The 21,225-nt window shown below is 40.3% G+C and overlaps 2 protein-coding genes across 3 annotated transcripts in view; one reads left to right on the plus strand and one right to left on the minus strand.

The window, feature by feature from the left end:
• The first annotated feature begins 344 nt into the window (after window positions 1-344).
• Window positions 345-15,523, plus strand: ANGEL2 (angel homolog 2). 2 transcript variants are annotated; one of them, XM_086745496.1, is made up of 9 exons: window positions 345-473; window positions 1,949-2,382; window positions 4,514-4,767; window positions 6,598-6,667; window positions 8,293-8,714; window positions 9,742-9,868; window positions 10,541-10,601; window positions 12,546-12,709; window positions 14,683-15,523. In XM_086745496.1, the coding sequence occupies exons 2-9, from the start codon at window positions 1,956-1,958 to the stop codon at window positions 14,835-14,837; spliced, it is 1,680 nt and encodes a 559-aa protein (XP_086601622.1). In that variant the 5' UTR covers window positions 345-473; window positions 1,949-1,955; the 3' UTR covers window positions 14,838-15,523. The 2 variants fall into 2 exon arrangements, with proteins under 2 accessions (XP_086601622.1, XP_086601623.1); XM_086745497.1 differs by lacking the exon at window positions 345-473 and adding an exon at window positions 673-725.
• Window positions 15,524-17,388: 1,865 nt separating this feature from the next.
• Window positions 17,389-21,225, minus strand: part of VASH2 (vasohibin 2) — a 37,136-nt gene continuing 33,299 nt past the window's right edge. The window contains exon 7 of the mRNA XM_086745097.1: window positions 17,389-19,946. Coding sequence (XP_086601223.1) covers window positions 19,877-19,946 — 70 coding nt within the window. The 3' untranslated portion in view covers window positions 17,389-19,876. The remainder of the gene's footprint in view (window positions 19,947-21,225) is intronic.

A 21,225-nucleotide genomic window follows, 5' to 3' on the forward strand; every position in this document is an offset into this window, starting at 1 on the left:
GGCAGCTCTTCCTTGAGACCCATTGATGCCATGGGGATGCACGGAGAAGACCGCATGTGGGAACTACTCTCTTAGTGCGGTGTTACAGCCATTGAAAATAATCAAAAGTCTGAAACCAGGCAGCCTACAACCAGTTGCGGGACGGCTCCCGCCCCACGGCCGAGTCACGCCGCCTGCACCCGGGAGGCCTCCAGGGCCGTCATCCCGCCCTGGCCCAAGATGGCGGCCTGGCTTCGGCGCCGTCCTCCCGAATCAAATATGGCTCTGGGCCGCGGCACCGCCTCTTGGACTACAAGTCCCAGAAGCGAGCGAGCGGGCGGGGCGCGGCCGCCGCCCGTGCAGGGTAAGCGGCGGCGGCGGCGGGCGGAGCTGGCGCTACCCTGGGATGACCCCCTCTGGGGGGGGTGCCCGGGCTGCGCGGAACCGATAGCGGGACCCCCTTGGGCTGGGCCCGCACCCGGGCCCGCCGGGAGGTAAACAGCGGGGGTAGGGGGGCGCTGGGTTGCGGCTGGGCCCGGCCGGGCAGCCGCCTTGGGGCCAGCGGAGGCCGAGGCGGCCTGTGCGGGGGCTCCCCGCGGCCGGGGCGGCGTTGGAACTGCCGGCTGAGGGGTGAAGGGCGGGGAGCAGCCTGGCCACAGCCGCGGGAGCAGAGCCCCCGGCCCGGCCGGGACGTGACTGACAGTCGCTTGTTTTAAATACCCGCCATGAGCCAGAGCAGGGCCGCGGTAAACAAAACACAGGGCGGGCTTAAGGCTTTCCTTTGCCGGCTGGAGGTGGTTGTGAGGAAGTACTCGCCTGGGGGCTGGGCTTTTAGGAAGGGAGCCTTTCTCAGTAATTTTCCGGAAAACAGGTGTTTCGGGAGGGCTTTGCAAAGGAGAGGCGCCTCTTCCTCTCGGCTGCACCGTGATGCCGTGGTGCCCTGGGGTGTGTTTTGCTTCTCTGTCTGTCGAGCTACTTCTGGTGTGTCGTGGTGGAAACTGGAGGTTTGGACAAGATAATTTTGCTGAAAGTTATATTTAGGCTTATTTGCTAGGATGAATGGCAGCTAAGAGGTTCTCACTCTAGTTCAACTTTAGGCATACCAAACTTTGATGTCTTTTGCTTGCAAGCTCAAAATATGCCTTCTTGTTTAAGCAGTGAGGAAGCTGGGACGGATTGATGTCACTGAGCCTTCCTTCCTGCATTTTTGTTGAAACTCAGATTTTTTTTTTTTTTTTCCCTGGGAAAAAAAAAAGAAGAAAAACCTCTTATTTTCATGCCTTTGATCACTAAGCTGCAGTTTTCCCACTTGGGAAACAAAAAAGCATGTACATTTACTGTATAAGCTGGTGCCAGAGATAGCATGAGAGTTAGTACCTCTGCCTCCCTGTCTTGTTGGCATAGTGGTTTGAGTCAGGTCAGTGGCTTTTTAAACAAATTTCTGACTGGTCTTTTATAAATGTCTTTCCACTGAGCATTTGAAAAATCATAGAATCACAGAATAGTTTGAGTTGGAAGGTCATCTAGTCTAACACCCCTGCAAGAAGCAGGGACATCTTCAACTAGATTAGGTGGCTCAGAGCCCGGTCCAACCTGGCCTTGAATGTTTCCAGGGATGGGGCATCCACCACCTCTCTGGGCAATCTGTTCCAGTGTTGAACTCAACCAGGCAGAAAATAAATTGTAAATAGTTCTACAGATGATAGAGTTTGGAAATTAAATGGCGTTTGTAAATCTGAAAGGGAGGAAAAAGATACAAGATAATTTTGTAAATTCCCATTCTGCTTATCATTTAGATAAAGATTTAAATATTTAGTACATAGCTGAAAATGTTTTACTATCCTGTATGTGTTAACTTGTAGAGAAAGAATATTTTGTATAAGTTCTGACCAGGATGACTTGCATCCACAGTTTTCTACAGGTGAATGTAGTTATGTGTAAGTAATGAAACCTGTACTTTCTTTGGTAGGCACTCCATGCTGCCCCGTCATGTGCAGAGGGTGGGCAGAGACTGTATCGCCCACTGGAATGGTTCTCAGATCCTCACCTCGAGCAGACCGGTTTCCAACTGTATGAGATGGGCTGGATACTATCCCTGGGCCTCATTTCCACTTCCTGTTCCAGTTGATTTCTCCACAAACTGGAGACCTTCTCCATTTTTTGGACCTTGGAGACAATTTCAGAACTCTAACTGGCAGCTTGATAACTTCACTCCAAGTTCTTGCTTTCACCTACCTAATGCCAGTATGAAATCTGAAGGAGAAGAACCGTTGACAAAAAAGAGAAGACTCAGTGGCCAGCATGATACTTCAGCTCCTGAACAAGAAGCAAACTTCTCTAATCAGAAGGAAGCATTGTGTCTTTCTGTAGAACAGAATGAAGAAAAACGTAGCAGCAAGAAAGGTAAAAGATGCTCTTTGCTCATTATCTTTGTTTATTTGTAATGCAAAACTCATCTAACAAGTTATAAGCAATATTGCCTGCACCTTTTGAGTTAGGGCTTTTCTTGGCACCTCTCTCAAAAAGACGTCAGTCTTAAAAATGTTATGGCTTTGTAATGCTGTTTAAGTCTTTAAACTTGTATTTTGTGCTGTCAAACAGTCTGCCAGAACTAGATTCCCTGTGCTTGGCGGTAGAACACAGTCAATTATGCGAGGGATCACCCAACTGGGGCATCCTGAGCTTGGTTCAGACAGCTCTTGGGTGTCTGTCACCAGCTCAGGTCTGTTAACTTGGGAACACTTTGAAAGCAAAAATACTTAGCGAACTTGCTGTAGGACTGAGCTGGGCTGGCAGTTGTATAGCTTCGTTCCTTGTCCTGTACCTGAGCTAATAGGCTCTGCTGGACCTGAATTGACTTCTTTCTGAGCCAGTTGAGTTATCTGTGACCTAGATAACTGAGAATTAATGGACTGAGACTGTTTGCTTCCAGTGTGATTGTGCTTTTAGAACTGTGTTCTGCCACTGGCATGTTAGCAAGTTTTGTGTCAAACCATGACTGGCAGAGCAAACAGCAAATGCACTTATTGAGATTAATACAATAAGAAGTACAAAGATGTCTACTCAACAGAGTAACAGACTTTCATCAAACTTCAAAGTGCCTACATTAGCTTATTACAGATACAATCTACACAGCACCCAAATGTTTTACTGAGTATTGTGGATATTTACAGTTTTGTCTACTGTGAAACAGAGAGAGGCACAGTCAAAATTAATCCCTTCTTGCATAGATCATTTCCTTAACAAAATAAACTGGAACTTGTATTATGACTGAAAAGGGCAACAGATGCCATCAGCATCCCAAAGGGATTTTTGGACACATTTAGCCATAAGGCTTAGAAACATCATATCCATCTCCAGGAGTTGAAAGAAGAGGGTTTGCTTTGCGCCTTTATTGCTGAGTCCTCTCTTAATCCCCTTAGCAAGTGTATTTTGACATACCTTTGTCTGAGAGTGTGCTTAGCATTGTGATCCTTCCTAGTTATCTTTTGTTCACATATTGTAAGGTAACAGTAATTAAAGTTATTTGCTGAGGAGCAATGCGACCTCTCTCCCACTGTAGAAACAGTACTTAAAGCCTTGCTGGCTTAATTGCAAATACTAGATAAAGTCCTAAATAAATGTAGGCGCGGTGATGAAATTTACTACCCAAATGGAGCAGATACTAACTGCTATAGCTGCAGTCTGCCACTGGTTGATAGCACAGATATCTGAGATCATGCCAAGGTTCAGTTGAGTTGGGACATAAAGGATGAAAGGCATCTTTGTTCATAAGCTTTGTAAGTGGAGAAATCTGAAAAATAACTAGATGCTTAATGATAGGCAGATATATGCTTATAAACTTGCATATAATGATACTACTAGTAAGTATGAAACAGGGAATGGCAGAAAGGCAAAGTAAGCCTTTTCGGAAGTTCTTGGTAATTGAGGCTTATTAATTTTTTAATTTCTCAACCTCAGTGTGGGAAGTCAGGTTCATTATCTGTTTTGGGACCCCTGTAATGGACCCTCAGCAACTCATGGCTGAGTTTGTCAGACTGTACACAGTCTGGAGGTGAGCCTCCATTCCTAACCCTTTGTTAATCAAGGCTAGAGAGATCAACAGAATGCCCATACGCTGCTCTAAAGAGTGTGACCCAGACTGACATAACCTGTGGCAGAAGGCAGCGTAAGACTATGTCGACAGACTGGATTTGGCTTACCAGTTTGACAGCCTTTCTACAGGGAGCAGGGTGGTATAGTCTGACTGCAATGATCTCCTTAGTACATGCCGGTTTCCTAATTTCAAGGCAGTTTGGAATCCAAGGCATATAATGGTTTTGTGCTGTGTTTCTGGGGTTTGGTTTGGGTTTGTTTGTTTTTTACTGATGCTTATATGAAGTTCATCTCAAACAGAGGGTCTAAATCACTGCTAATCAAATAAGCATTTAGTATTGCTTAAGCAATTTGAAAGTTGTCAGTAGGATGATTTCAAAGAGCAGTAAGAAGTCATGGTGTGTTACATAACTTTTTCTGCTTCATTTGCTTTTAACAGGAACTGTCAAAAGACACTGGGAGTATTTCTGTCAGCACAGTAGAACAATGAAAGTCTTTGAAAATAAAGAAACTGACCAAAGCAGTACAGAAAGTGAGGCAAAATTTGATTTTACAGTCATGTCCTACAATATCCTCTCACAGAATTTGTTAGAAGATAACTTCCACCTGTACAAACACTGCAGGCAACGCTTGCTAATCTGGACGTACAGATTTCCCAACATCCTACAAGAAATCAAACAGCTGGATGCAGATGTGAGTAGATGATGTGCATGTGGATAGTTCTTAAGAACTGATAAACTGAACTAGCAAATTCTTGATGTTCTTTATTTTGATAAGTGGACTGTCTGGTGAATCCAGCTGAGCTTTTAGTTATGTCATGCTTAGCAGTAGTTTTGATTTATGCTTATGCAATTAGTGTATTCTGTGTGGCCTGAACTTACACCAAAGGCAAACTCTGCTGTACGTATCACTCATAGTGCCTTTTTTGTCCGTAACTTCCTGGAATGGTCTTTTTGACATGACTTTGATGTTCTGCTGATACGTTGCAATTTTTTTATAATTCCTAAGCCTTCTTTCTTCACATAAATCTTTCTCAGTCTGTGCCTAAAATGAACTTGAGTAGAGTGCTGTAAATAAGGCATTGAATATAGTAACAGCTATACTTGCATGGGCCGAAGGTCCACCTAGTTTACTGTCATGTTTGTAACAGCAGCTCAGAGTAGGAGAACAGGGCACCTTTCTCCAGGATAGTTTCAGCTTCTGGGACTGTACAGTTCAGGAAGATCCAGAGCTGGAGCTGCTCTCTTTAATTGTGCCATAAGTTATTTAGTGCAAAGGACGTGCAAGATTGAATAGCTGATTGTTATTTGCAAATGCTTAATCTTGCACACTAGGCTTTTGTGGAGGAAAAATAGCATGCATGCACACTGGAGGGTCAAATTAAGGCAACCTCCAGGACTGGCATTTTCTAGTTTCCAGGTGTGTGACTTAGACTTCATATTTGTTTGGGTGCTAGTTACACCAAGTGTCTGTATACTCAGTGAATCAGAAGTCTTTTTCTAAAATCTGGATGCTAAGCCTTCAGGGCCATTAGTTAGACGAGGTGAGAGAAAACTTGCAATCATATCCGAGTCCTTTATTTGGAAGACAGATTAAAATGTTCTACTTTTTTATTGTATCAGGACTGGAGTGATGAAACTGCTATGTGGATCTGCATTTTCTTGAGGTTAATGTTCAAGGCTAAGAGAAAGATTCAGGTGTTAGTAGCATTCATGTGTGACTGATTCAAAAGTTTTCCTCTCAGGTGTTCATTTCTCTCTTCATCTGGTACTCTGCACCATTTGACTTCTGAACAAGCTTGCTTTTCTCTACTGAGGCATGACTGAACTTCTGCTTATACTGGGGTCTGAAAAAATACCTTCTTGGTTGGTTGTGGGGATTTTTGTTTGGTTTTGAGGACACTTACCAATTACTGTTAATCTCAATCAGGAAGTCAAGTCAGTAAACTTTTTGCTTGAGTCGTTGTTCAGGCCATTAAAAGTTTGGTGATAGAACCCAACCTGTTCATGTCAGAAAGCGGTACTGAAAAAATTAAAGTAGTTGTATTAGGGAAGCCACAGAAAAACTGCCTTGTACCATTTGAAAAATGCATTTATGTTAGTACATAGTCAGGAAGCTGGAGACTGAAGTCCACTTCAAGTTCTTCCTTTCTTCCGAATACACTTATACATACTGTATGTGCACATCTTTATAGTGAGTTACATTAGTGGGCTTTCTGGGAGGAGCATTGGGCAGAGGGACTCTGGTGAGGGTCTGCCTGGTGCTATTAGTGGTAACAGACAGTTCTCCAGATGGACAGGTTGGAGGTGAAACCAGACCCTCTAGCAAAGGGCACTTCAGTTTAGGGTACTTGCTAAAGTCTGCAGAGCCATGCAATGCAACACTGGAGTACAGAAGGGATGCCTTGTATTGCATGAGTTGAGTCGTGACAAACAGCTGCTCACTGACAGTACAGTACAGTGACAGTACAGTAATATTTTGATATACTTAATAATATCTTTTGATTGTAAACTTTTGCCTTAGGTACTCTGTTTACAAGAAGTCCAAGAAGACCACTATAGAGCAGAGATCAAGTCAAGTTTGGAATCCCTGGGTATGATGAAACTCTTATGACTCATTGTCTTCTCTCCCACCTCAGTGCTATTTTCCTAAAAAAAATACCCTCTGTTAGATTATAGAATTGAGTCTCTTGCCATCACATGCAGCAATGTTGTGTACCTTCCTTTAAAAATTCATCAAGTGCTCTCTTGAAACTACTGTAGTGTTTTCTACTAGTATTCCTGTTGGATAGCTTTTCTAGAGTATGTTTTCCTGGCTTGAAACCTTCCACGTATCAGCACTAAATTTTAAACCATGGTCAGTTTGTATTCATTAGTTTTTATACTAGTACTGTCCATCAACCTAAATAGCACTGTCTTATCTCTCTCCCCTGTAAATTCATGGAAGGAACATGTTGCTAAGGGTGTGATTCCATGGTGTTTTAAAATTATCTAAATGTTTTGTGCCCTACAGCTCCTTCCAGTCCAAGGGCGCTGCTCTCTTCCTGGCACTGCTATTTGTCTGATGCCAGGAGGAGCCAGTTCAAGAAGCAGCATGGGACCAATACTGTTTTATTTCTTGGTTAGTTGGAGACAGTCTAGCTCTCAGAACTGAGTGTTGGTAAAGAAGGTAAAGTAATGGCCGTACTGACGTAAATCCACTTGAAGTGTGAAACACCACTTTATGGCCAGGCTCATGTGGACAACTGAGCTTCCTGCTGCTATACATGAGAATCTGGAGCTTGCTGTAGCTCTTCCCCTTGCCCTCCCTAGCTCCTATGCAGACTTTATTTTCCTGGATTAGTTTTCTGTTGGTTTGCTGAGTTAACAGGAAGTGCCACAACAAGTGGCAGGAGCTCATGGCCTGGAGCTAGGAGAGAGGAGTGAGAATCCCCTGTTGAAGCACTAGTGTGAGCTCAGAGATCGACTCACTCCACTACATGGGGCTGTGCTTCTTGCATTCACATGGCAAGGGGAGGGTGGAGGAGCATTTTCAAGTGACAAAAGCTAGATACTGTTTCAAGATCATTAGGTTTTTCTTAGGTTCTCATTAAAATCTGTGTTTCACCTCTACATAAAATAAAGAAATTTACTATTTTCAAGTGGACTTGTTTGAACTCTGATACTGCCATTTGATAAGTGTCTCAGTTCCCCTGTTGAAAGTTTGCCTCTTGCTGCTAACTGGATAATCATATACTTGTGTAAATATGTTTGAGAGCTTTGTTCTATGAATAATTTAGAGAGTGACTTATGACTTACAGTGATTATTGCTTTTGATTGAAATGCTTCACTAGAATTATTCCTAAACTATTGTGGTAACATCCAGGAAAAACTTCAATACACAAGTCCACTTCTGTGTGACTTGTGGGGTTTTTCTGTTGTTTTGGTTTGGGTTTTTTTCCATGTGAGGAGAGAAGAACATGCCTGCTATCTTAAACTATGTAGATGCTTACACATCAAAAAAGGTACTAGACCAGGTTTCCTGTAACATCTAAACTGAAGCTAGACAGAACAGAAAGTCTTACGTGTTCACTTTTCCATGTAAACTTTACATAGTCTTTGGTACTTCAGACTGGGTGATCACTGCCATGTGAGTAAAGTAGCATGAGGCTTTTCTAATTTTTTTTTTTAAATCTGTTTATACAATGATATTTAATATTTTTAATTACCTTTCTTGCAGGATATCACTGTGAGTACAAAATGAGGACAGGGAGAAAACCTGATGGCTGTGCTATTTGCTTCAAAACTTCAAAATTTAGCCTGATCTCATCAAAACCCGTAGAATTTTTTCGCCATGATATTCCACTCTTGGACAGGGACAACGTTGGACTGGTGTTGCTTTTGCAGCCTAGATTTCACTGTAAAACTAATGCTGCAATCTGTATAGCCAATACACATCTGCTGTACAACCCAAGGCGAGGGGACATCAAACTGACCCAACTTGCAATGCTCCTGGCAGAGATTGCTAGTGTTGCCCCTCAGAAGGATGGTACCTTCTGTCCAGTTATCATCTGTGGTGACTTCAATTCTGTTCCTGGTTCGCCATTGTACAGATTTATAAAGGAAGGAAAGTTAAATTATGAAGGACTTGCTATAGGGAAGGTAGGCTATGCTTTTTTCACTTCTCTCAAAAAAAAAAAAAAAGTTAATGCTGCTTAAAGAGAAATAATTAATTGAGTGGTGCTAGCATGCCATAGCTGGGCTTGTGATTATTTCCATTGCCATATCTTAGTGCCCTTTATGCAGTCTGCAAAGAGAAGTTACTGTGGAGTTAGTAAAATAAGCTTGGCTATGTTAGCTGTTCCTTACAGAATACTGTATCTGCTTCTAGCATTCTGAAATTAAAAACTTGCAAACAAATTAATTGTTCTTGAAAGGCAGTTATCCACAGGATGATTGCATCACTGGATTTAAGTGTCCCAGTCTTTAAGTAGGGTACATACTTAATCAAATACATCCTGTGTGCTGTATGGAAAGATGACTTTTATTTTAGATAAACTTTGAATTACAGTGGCTAGAACAATTGTAAAAGCAAAAATGTATTTAGTTGCTGAACTGAAACTGTTTCACATTAGATGGTTTTTGTCGTAAGCTGTTGTATGTAGCTATTGGATGTGTCAGATGCTATTTAATAGAAAGTAACTGGAGTACATACAATGAGAAAACACAAAAAATAGCCCCACTGGTGTTTGTTGCAGTGGGTAGTTGTTGTTTCAAGCCTTGCTTTCACTTTACTTGCTCCTAGAAGAATAAGCATCATGAAGATAAAGTAAGTGTCTGCTAGGGAGCTGTATCTACTCAGTCCCATTATGTTGCTGAAAGTGTTCTTGGTAGTCTTGGTCTCTCAGCTTAGTGTCACAAGAACTATATTGAAAAATTGGGTAGTTGAAACAAACTTGATAAGAGTGAACAAAGGGGATGTATGTAAGAGTGTTGTTATTTTTACATAGATTGGACGAGCCATTATAAAATATTTATTCTAGGGGACTGTTGGGGTTTTTTTTGTTTGTTTGTTTGTTTTACTGCTTAAAACCTCACACTTTACCAAAAAAAAAATGCCTGCTCATTTAATTATTTTTTTAAAAATCAGATTTCTGTCTGAAAAAAAAGCTCATGTTGTCTGTCTTAGGTCTCTGGACAAGAACAGTTTCCGAGGGGACAAAGAATCTTATCTATTCCAATTTGGCCAAAAAAATTAGGTATTTCACAAAACTGTGTGTATGAAGTAAAACAGCAACAAAAAGAAGAAAATGCAGGTCAGTTTCGGGGTTGATGAATTTTTGTGGTCCTTTCAAAATATCATTCAGGTAGCACTGAAAAATGGGTGTTCTGTTCTAGTAAGGGAAAAACAGTGAGTCTTGAGCTTGCAAAACTTCATTGTTGAGCTCATTAGAGTGTAAAGTTATTTGTTCACATAAGCCTTTGCAAATTTGAATCTTTAGAAGATAATAGTTAGAAATTGCCATTCAGGAGCTGGTGCGTAATATTTAAACTGCTGTGTTTGCATCATGCAAGCCAGTTGTGCTGTAACTGGGAAAAGAGATGGAGGAATGCAGCACATGCATGTAGCATGAACCTACGTTCTGCTTCAGTGTTTATGTATTACAGTGCAAGCACTTCATGGAATGAATGCAAAAAGCAAGTGATTCCTCGCTGAGTATTATTACAGCTTTCATCCACCATTCTTTCTTTAACGGAAAAAAACAGTTTTAGATGAATGGGACATAATTTGAAAGAATCTTTGGAGGGGATCTTACTAACGGAACAGAAGAACTTAATCCAACTTTGTGAATCGTATATTGCCTGCTGCAAAAAATAAGTGTATTTAAAGATTTTTTTCTGTAGCTTTTCTTCTCTGTAGCTCTTCAGTATTAGTCTCCCTTACATCCTATTTTTAAATGTAAATTGAACGTATTTTTATTTTGCAGGAGAAAAATTGGAAGCAGCAAAACTGGACAACACTCAGGAGATTGTAATTGCACCTGAAAAGTATGTTGGGGGAAAAAAATGGAAGCACCTGACTGGTCCCTAGTTTTGGGAGGGGAGGGGTGTTTTGTTTTTAGACCAAACTTGTATCTGATTCCAGACAGGGATACAAGTTGCTCCCCCAACCCAGTCTGCCCATCTGGCAAAAAGTCATTTTCCATTTAAACGTGAAAAGGCTGATCAGACAGAAAAAGACTAGACCTGGAAATAATGAATGAGTATGTGTTCTTGTGGGAACTTGCAGATAGTATTTCAGAATGCAGAGGCGAGGTATCAGTGCTGTTTAGAAGGTACTTGCTGTCTGCTTATAAAGGAATGCTTTTGACATTTTTTTGTCACTTCTTGACGTAAACAGGACATTTTGCTGTATAGTGATGTCATAGGAAAGCTGTGAACTGCAGTCCAATTGTAGAAACCATGTTTTTAAGAGAGGAAAAAAAGATCAACAAAAAAACTAGTGTTGTCCAGCTGCTTAAGTATTGGCACTTTTATCTTTACAGTTTTTGAGATACTCGTTTATGGATGCTAACAAAATGCTATAATACAATGTGAAATGGGGATAAAGGAGGGAAAGGAATTGGAAAGATCATAAAATCTTCCTTGTCAAGAGTTCTGAGGGAGAATTTAAGTTCTTTGAGTCCCAGAAACTTGGAGTATTATGGATCTGGTAGTACAACTCTTACTCGAATGAAAACATTTGGTTGTTAAACTGAAGGAGGAAGCCACCACTAGACTGCTGAGAAGGAAAATGTAACTGCTTTTTGAAAGGAAGAATATATTTATATTTACCAAACTGGTAAAGGCATATAAAGTAAGGCATAGAAGAAGGAAATTGCCCTAACTGTGTATGTGTGCTGTCAGGCTCCAAGTCAACCATTTCTTACCAGAAGTGAGATCTTAGTATCACTGCAGATAGTTATATTAAAACACTTGGTGATAGTTGGGTGATCAAAAAGCTAAGTAATGGCATTTCTGAGAAAAAAAGTCGATAACAAGACAGGAAGCCCTATTCTATGGTATAAATTCATAGTATGCCATGCGTTGAATGCTGTTTGCGGGGTTTTTTATCCTCATCTTAAAAAGGATGTCATGTAACAAGAGTAAAAATTACTAGTCTTCTGTGTTGTACCAGCTGGCATGCTTGTCTCTCTCTCCTCTAAATCAAGCAGGTGACATGCTGACTTTTTTGTTTTTAAATTGATTGGTTTTTAACCAGAACGCACTGCAGCTCAAGCTTAAAATGTAGCTGTGACATGAGGCAGGTACAGCTGAGGGATAGATGATTTGCAGAGCTGATGGGAGCAAATATCTGGGAGGGAGAGAGGGGTTCTTGTGCTGAAAGGTGCAGATTTGCAATTCGCTTTCAAGATTGATAGAATGGGTGAGACAAGATGAGCTGAACTGAAGAGGAACAGACTGACAGATGATGGGGAGAGATAAAATGGGAGCCTGAGTGGATGAAGGAACATTAGGCATAGCCTAACTTGAAAACACTTGATAGCTTTAGTTTAGGGGAGAAAAAAAAAAATAAAAATCCTAATTTCTCTATATGCTGAAGGGCTTGGTTAGATGAGTTCATAGTTTGTTGCTTTCATATAAGCTGCTGTCATGGACACTTCTACCCCTGTGTCAGGGAGAGATTGCTCAATGAGGAATGTTAAAGTGTAGATGAAGGTGAAAACTGTATATTGAAAGCGTCAGTTAAGCCAGTTTTGATAGGCTCTTAAGTATCTGCCTTTTACTTGAAAAAGCTGCCTGCATTTTGCCTGCAGAGGTTTAGGCTACTAACGCAAAACGCTCTGGGACTGATTGCATGAGAGAAATGCTAGTTTGTGTATCCAGATAATTCATTTTGTTTCTAACTAGGAACTATTTGGTATTTTTTCATTGCTCGTTCTTTCTAGGAAAGGCAAGAAAATAAAATTATTTTCTTTGATTCCTGTTTAGGTTGTCTTCAAAATTGCAGCACCATTTTAAATTGTCTTCAGTTTACTCTCATTACTTTCCTGAAACTGGGATACCAGAAGTAACAACTTGTCACTCCCGAAGTGCTGTCACTGTGGATTATATTTTTTATTCTGCAGCAAACGATGATACTGCTACCCAGCCAGGTAAAGAATCCAACTTTAAATTATTTTTCAGAAATGCTAAATGGGAACATTCGGATGCTATTCTAAGGGAAATGTAGTGATAATTTAATCCATATGAAGTACCTCAGAGGTTTGTGGTGGTACCTTATATGTTAGCCGTTACCTGAGAAAAGTGGCTGGCCTTGTCAACTCACTACAGTAGGACTTGTAGTGTGCCACAGAGGGCAAACTTTTTCACCTAACTGAACATTCCTGTAGTGGCTTTCTCAGCATGGAGACAAACTGAGGCTACCGAAAAGCAGCAATGTAAGTAGTACCTGCCGTCAGTAATTCATGCAGGACCTCAGTGGCCAGACCTACAAAAAGGCAGTATTTCCAATCATCTAATCAACAAAATGGTGAGTGGCAATTCATGATGTGCATTAAAACTGCTAAAGGAACTGTTTCTTAGAATGTTACTTTTCAGGTAGTCTTGATCTGTCAAGTAAATGGACCTTAGTGGCTTTTGCTCTGAGAGCAGTCACTTGCACATGCCCAGTCGTCACTCTCTTGGTTGCAGTTGCAGCTAAAACTCACCAGATGGTGCAAGAAAGACACGGTACCTGTGCGGGTGTATTTCTCAACGCAGTGCTGTCCTGTACTGCATTTGTGCTCTTACCCTGGACACTTCTGAGCAATGCGCTTTCTGTGTCATCGTTAGTTCTGTGTCTTATGCCATCGTCAAATGCTATCGTCAAAGGTGCAGTGCAGTGCTATCAGATGAATGGCTCTGCAGAACTCAGACCTTCACTTCTGCTCCCACAGTAGATTGCAACTCATTTCTATAAATTAACATTGTTTTCAGTATGTGAAATGAGGAGGGAAGGTGTTGAACTATCAGAGGAGTTTGAGTTGCTGGACAATACTTTAAAATACTCCTACTGGTAAGCCAGTACCACGTTCAGCCAGCAAGTCCTGAAATTGCTGATCACTTTCATACAGAAAGTATTTTTATCAAAGTTACAGTTGCTGTTTGTGCTGCTCCTGAAAGCACTCGGCCTGCTCCGAATCATCTCTGTGCTCTGAAAGCAATAGCCAGGGCTGCCAGATAGTCATTTCACTCAAGTAGATAGCTCAAGAACTCTAAAAGTTTGACACATCATGGAAGGATCTCATTCTTAATGGAATTTCTTTACTTGAGTTGGAAAAAGCTTGTTACTCTTTGCTGATGATAGTTTTCTGGTTTGGTTTTCTTTAATGAGGACAAAAATTTTTTAAATATAGTGTAATAATAAGGTGTAATAACAGCACAGCTGTGAGTCATCTTCTGCTCTTCCATGAGCAATGCGGTGCTTTTTGTGTGTGTGTGTGGTGGGTGATTTTTTTTTTTTTGTGATGTGTGGTGGTTGTTTTGGGGCGAGAGGTGTTGTTTGTTTTTTAGGTGATGATAGGACTAGGTAGCAGGAAATAATGGAGGAAGATCCCTTTCTTATGATGGACAGTTAGGAAGGGAAATGCCAGGCAGCTTTTCATCCTTATGAGCAAGAGTTCATGTATGACTTGCCTGCTGGAGACCTCTGTGCTTGAGGATACAGAAATAAAATGTTATCTGAACCAGTAACTCACAAAAGATGCTTAATTTTGCAAGTGTCAGCTATGTTTAGCAATGCTATTGTGCTAGAGTATAGGACTAGACTGTGTGAGGCTTTTTCAGGGGAGTTACAATGAACAAATAAATGCCTCTCCTTTTCTCCTTCAATTTATCCCTCTGCGAAATGGAGGGGTTGTGTCTTTCTGAGTATTTTTAGCTCTACTGATTATAAGTTCTACTGTGAGAGTGTAATAGTAAACAAGAATTTCTGAACTATCTTACTGGTTATTTTGCATGGAACAATAATGACTTCAGATTATTTCTGCCATACTGTTTTTCTCCTGTGTATGTACGAATGTGTGATTTTTAGCCCACACTGATGAACATATCCAGTTTTTAAATTTTTCTTTTCTTTTTTAACCAGAAGCAGAGGATTCTCTTCATGGAGGTCTGAAACTTCTTGGCAGGCTGGCACTTCTAACAGAGAAAGATCTTTGGACAGTTAATGGTCTTCCCAATGAAAATAACTCTTCTGACCACCTGCCACTGCTGGCAGAGTTCAGGCTTATTGAACGGTAATACCCAAAGGACTTTTTGTATAGGTAAAGTTACCTTCACTTTCCTCATGTGATTTTTTTTTTTTTTTTTTTTTTTTTTTTTTTTTTTTTAAAAGGTTAATTCAAGCACTGCTGGTCCGGTTGAAATAAGTTTGCCTGCATACTGATTTGTTAGTGTTGTGTAAAGTAGACTTTTTAAAGAGACTTTTTAAAAAAAAAAAAAAAGTTTAAGTTACTTCATTAAGTCTTTAAGGCAAAAAGAAAAGATTTTACACTAGCTTCCTCTTTGATAATGGAAAACATCTGTGCCAGTCTCAAGATGGCATTATTTTTCACGGAGATGCTGTAAATGGTTTTTATTATAAATCATAGTAAAACTGATTATTCTGAGAACTGTGTGCTTCTTCATATAAAGGGGAGTAAGTTTGTGTACATGTCATGTTTTATGAGCTGAAATAACATTTTACTACAGAGTTGCTCTCTAGACACTTCTATGTAAATACTTCTGCAAAGGAATTTCCTCAGTTACCTAGAGTGTAGTCAGCACAGAGGCTGCAAGATTGGACTTACTGCAAAGCTATCTTCTTCCTTTGTAAGGCAAATATCTATGTTCTAAAAAGTTACTTGTGCAACTCCTAAAAGCTTAAATATAGGTAGCATTCATTGGAATCTTTCTAAAAGTATCTGAAATAAAACAAAGTTTAATGAGCATGAAAAAGGAGAGGAAACTTAATTGATCTACTCTAGGAAGAAAAAATAAAATCAGTCCTTGACATGTTGAGGGCTTCACGTATATTGAACTGGAGGAAGTTATTGGTTTGGGTTCTTTTCCATTTAGTTAATAAAAACGTCAAGAGGTGGTATACTGAAATGACAGATCCTGAGGTATTAATGATTAAGATTTTATATTTACACTCATGATGCACTGGTGAACATTCTGTGTAAAATATTATTTATAAAATAAAAAAACAAAGACTGCACGAATAGGAAACTTGCAGGGAGCTAGGGAGGCTAGAAACAATCTTGTAACTTGGTCAAACTACATATGGGTGTGTACCTAAAACTGACTTAAAAGTCAGAATTCTCTTTCAGTGTAGTGCTGGAAAACCTGCAGCAGTGTTCCTGAAATCACATTCAGGTGTATTTGTCTCCCAGAAACCCTTGTTTGTTCTTCTCCAACCTCATTTTTTTTAAATTTTCATTTGAGTTTCCTTTTCCTGAGTGCAAAATTACAACGGCAACTACTTTGTGCTTTGAGAATAATGCAGGAAGTGCAGTGGTAGTAAGCACAAAACCAGTTGAACTGAAATAGTACTTCAGTGTTACCTTACAAAATATGACTACCTACCAAAACATCCAGCTTAGAATTTGGAGGGGAGCTCTTTATCTCATAAGTAACTGTGACTGACAATCTTTCCTCTACTTCTTGTTAACAGTCAAGTTAGTGCTGAAGATAACTACCTGTTTGATACTGGATGCTGTTTGATTTGAAGTATCTGAATATTCTCAAAGCTGGAGCTATAGGTGCAAACATACTTAACTAAATGCAATAAATCTCTGGGTACATACAGGTTACAGCTAAAAAACTTTGTTCAGGTGTAGCAACCCTTGTAGTCTGCATTAAAGGAGCTTTGGTAGCCTGGGGGAGTGTTGTGTTGTCTCCATTGCAGACAGAAGTGTGAGATCCTCGGTGTCTGCAGGCAGCTGAACAGGGAAAGGTGGGCAATATAGCTGTTCTGCTATTTAGAATAAGCCTTAACCTTGAGCATCACTTGTCAGGCTTGTCTAAAACCTCTTCTCCTCCAAAAACAGAGGTGTCACATCAGTTCCATTCTCTTTTACGCAGAACAGCACTTATTTAGGCCAGGCCAAACTCCTAATTATTTACAGTGCTGGTTTGAATCTTAAGTTTTTTGTATTAATTTAAAAGCAAATGCTTGGGACTTGGTGATCAATGGTTTCCATCTGGCTTGTATTCAGATACTGTGTGTTGCTGTGACATTTTAAAATGGCCCAGTTCCTCAAGGTGGTAAAGATGGCCTTCTGAAAAACATACCCCACTTCCCTGGTAACCACATGAAACCATTAACACAGTAAGATATTTGTTCTACTTCAATCAGTGTATATTGTTATTAAAGGACTGTAATAATTTGCTTTCCTTTACAAAAGGGGAAACTGTCACCTCACATTCCACACCCCCCCCCAGTTTTGATGACAATGACATGAGGCAGGGCCAAGGCACTACTAAAGGAAAAAGAAAAAGCAGCAAGTGCCTGACATGATGTGCTGCTAGTTCAGGGGTGTTTGTTGTTCCATAACAATATATTTCCAGAGTTTAGAGACTTGGTTCAGTCTTTCTTTGTATAACCCATTAATGGTCAGATGGAGGGCTATATGTTCAGTGATTCCTTTGTAGAATAATAAATAGGAATTTTTTTATATAGATAGGTAGATGTTCAATAAAGCTGCTTTAGTTTGTTCCCATTTGCTCTGTCTTGATTCTAGAAATGACTTAGATCTTTTCTGAAACAGAAACCTGGACAGGACAAAAAATAACCCTAAGTCGTTTAAAAAAAAAGACTACCATGATACTTTATTGAAGTTTCATGCTGTGTATAAACATACAAGTGATTCATAAAAAAAAAAAGTCATGCATGTTTTCTAACTATTTGACCACTTTGCAGTAAGTTAGAACAAGAGTCACTAGAACCACACTTAAGACAAATGCCATCATAAGCTAGTTTCAAGAGAATATTTCAGCTGAACTTCAAATAAGAACAAAAAGCAATTTGTCACACACTTATACAGCATTAAGAAGTTTCAGTATAAGTCACAGGTTAAGGGAAAATAACTCAAATTGTGCTGGACAATGGTAAAAACTATATACCAACCACCATTACTTGAGTTCAGTAAACCATGGTTTCATAGGGGGAAAAAAAAACAAAAAAAAACAAAAAAACAAACTTTCAACATATCAGATAACCTTGTGCTATAGGATACAGCTGATCCAAGTAAGTTTTTCCACATCATTTTACCCCATGAGAAATGTAAGGAATACATGAAAAAGTTGCTTAGGTTATAAGACACTGAGCAGCACAAGGTTTAAAACTAAAACTCTGCAGCTGATGTCAAATTACACAAGAATTTCTACCAAAAGAGTATTTCCCTCTCTTCAATTTCACTTCTGAACCAAAAAAAAAAATTCCTATTGTGAACATAGAAGTGGAAAAGTTTGCAGACAGAGGGATGGGAAAGACCTCCCTGTAATTGATAGGGTAGTCTTCTATGAAGAAGTGTAATAAATTTGAAAAGTATTCTTTTTAGATCTTCTGAAATCTAAATAGTAGAAAGCTTTTCACTGTTTGTAGAAGGTTGCTGGGTCTCGGTGCTGTCTTCCTGTCCTAGGTAGGTGAGATTCATTGAATTTTTTGAGCAATGACGTCTGTGTACAAGCAATCATCTCCTCATGTATTCATTCAATGGCTGGTTGGTATAAGTGTTCTAGGAGCTTAAATGATTTAATTTGAGTAAGCATTATTGTCACTGTGTTACAATGTCCTGTCTTCATCAAGATCGCAAAAAAGGAAGTGCCCAGGAGGGGAGGTATACAAGGCCCATGGCAGTATCATCTATAAGCACAGCACAAAGGGTAGAGGCTGGACTTGTACAATAATCCAGTTTCTGTTTAGGCACCTAATGAAATATTTTCAGGAATGCAGCACTTGAATGCTTCCAGAGAACTTCACTAATGCACATGGTGGACCCCAATGAAAGTCTTACCACGCCACTTGAGAACGCTGTCGTCCATCACAGGTCCTTAGCTAAGTCTTGGAACAAAAGGACTGGGCAGGGAGGAAGCAGAGAAGCTTGATTTTCAGTTATTTCAGACATACGATTTAATGTATTGCTGAAGTTGTTCCAATACAAGCTTCCTTATTTATGTCTGACTAAGCAGTTGTTTCTACAACACATACAGGAAAAACTCCCTACAGCAGCATGGCAGAAGGTTAACTTCAGCCTGCGATGTCTGATCTTAATATAAGATGTCAAGGCATCACCATCTGAGACTGCTCGGCCTTTCAAAGACAAGGTTCAAAGTTACACACAAATGTTGAAAGAAAAGCATATAGACTCAGGTTAGCAATTCTGACATTTTTTCTGTTATTCCAGAAACACATATGAGAAACAAATTGACTAGTAAGTGAACGCTTGTCTCTACAAAATAGCAATCTCTACATTTTGTGCTTCAACAGTGTAGTCCAGAAAGACTAAAAGCTTGTGACAAAGTATTTAAAAAAAACCTGAAAGTTTAAAAATTCATTACTCATCAATTATTATTTTTTAAAAAAACACAATCTCATATTTTGCCTAATAAGATGTCAGTATTTAAGAATACACCTGCATATTACTATTCCGTAACATCTTTCAGCAACATGCACAAAATAATAGTACAGGTGGCAGTAAAACATCCAGTGCTGTTTTAATGCTACCAGAAATGCTGGGAAACAGTACAAATTAGTTACAAAACAATAATACTGACAGTTTTGCATATCTGTTAAGTTTAGTGAGGTAACGTTGATACTTTAAAAATTCACACCGCTTCTGCACTGCTTGTTTTTATTGCTGAATTAAATATTAATACTGAGTATTTTTTTTAACTGCACTGCACCCCAGCACATCTTAACACTAAGAATATGATTTCTTAGTTTTCCCAACGCTACTACCCAGCACAATGCCCAAATTCAATTAATATTTGTACAGGGAAAATATATTTGAAGAAACTCCCACCACTGGAGTCACCTGCTACATGATGGAGGCAAAAAAATCTGACATCCTGGCAAACAATTTTAGGTTCTCTTTGCTGGTGCCTTTTCTATAAATTGAAATAAAATAAATACTGCCACCAAAAAGCAACTTCCCCCATTTTATTTTCTAGGTAAAACTTTTATTGTAAGAGTCCACAAGTTAATAAATAGTCCCATTCCTTTTTCCATCCAACGGAGTGCAGGTAAAGTGCAGCAGGAAGCACCACGGAAGCCCTCTGTCCGGCATATGGCTTTGTTAGATGCGGAGCTGGTAGCCTACATCGTTGAGCGTAGCCAGGTCTCCTTTCTTGTCCACCACTGCAGGCCTGCAAGGAAAGGAGGGAAGAGGGCGCTGCTCGCCAGCAATCCCGCACTGCCGTGCAGGAGCAGAGACAGCAGTTGTCAAATCAGGAATGGTTTACTTCAAAATAGGACTGACTAGATCTGATTTTCTCATCAGAAGCACAATCCTGCTGAATTTGTCACATAAACTGGTGACCGAGCTACTAATGCGAGTTGCCTCTGAAGCCAAGCACAAAGCGTCCCCTCCAGGGATCCGTGATCTGAGCCTGGGAGCACCCCTCTCCTCTGACTTGAGAGGGCCTGAATGAGTAGCTAAGACTAGACACATCCCACCCGTGATCTACCCCAGAGCAGGACTCTGGCTTTTAGAATAAAGTGGAAACTGCTGAGAGCAAACAGGCAAGGCCTCTCACATGGCCACCGCTTGTTGTCTCCCTGAACTTGCCCTTTCCTCTTGGCTACATCTGTGTGAAGGGCTGCAGCCCACCAAATATACAACACAAAATGAACTCACTTCTGTCTCCAGGCATCTTATATTCTGATACAGTCCAGCCATTCACTTGAGTAATCACACACACACACCTGTGCTGTTAGGTCATTTAAGTATATCAGCAACTGGAACCAAATGAAACCTTGAGATGGAGCAGTCTCTCCTATTTCACAAGCAATGGAAAAGCTCCTCAAACCAAAACAATCCTGCTGATTTACAGTCTATGGAAGTGTCTGATCTGAGAGCTTCATTCCAGGCTCTTAGCTATTTTCACACTAAGCCGAATGTTTGCTTTTCTGAAGACAGACATTGTTTAAAATACACATTTCTCCTAGTAGACTCTACAGCACATCACTTCACTGCAAAAACACAGCCAAAGCCTGAGTAGAGCAACGTGAAGCTAGTAAGGGCTCCAGTGCTTTCCTACTGCTCCTCAGACCTGGTTTCCAGCTCTTCGCTCATTAGGCAGCAGATGTGACCCATGATTTTGCTGACGCTTACCTCCTTGTTACATGGTGCCTGCCCATTTCTGCTGAAGTCCCTCTGGGTAGCCAGCATGGCCACAAGAGAGGCAGCACGCAGGCTGTCAGGCCAGGGAAGCCGGGCACAGTCTGTGGCACGCTGCTGGGCTGCTAGGTGCGTGCACCAATCTAAAAGCTGTACTGCTGCAGCCCTAAGAGATGGGGATGTATAGGTTACAGATATACATGCATACACATGTGTGGCAGAGCCTCAGAAATATTTTTAACTGTTTGATTCAGTAAGTGAATTTTTTTTTTTTTTTTTTTTTTTTTTAAAGTGCAGAGCTGCTA

This window comes from Chlamydotis macqueenii, chromosome 3, assembly GCF_036417535.1.
Source record: "Chlamydotis macqueenii isolate bChlMac1 chromosome 3, bChlMac1.mat, whole genome shotgun sequence".
Taxonomy (NCBI): Eukaryota; Metazoa; Chordata; class Aves; order Otidiformes; family Otididae; genus Chlamydotis; species Chlamydotis macqueenii.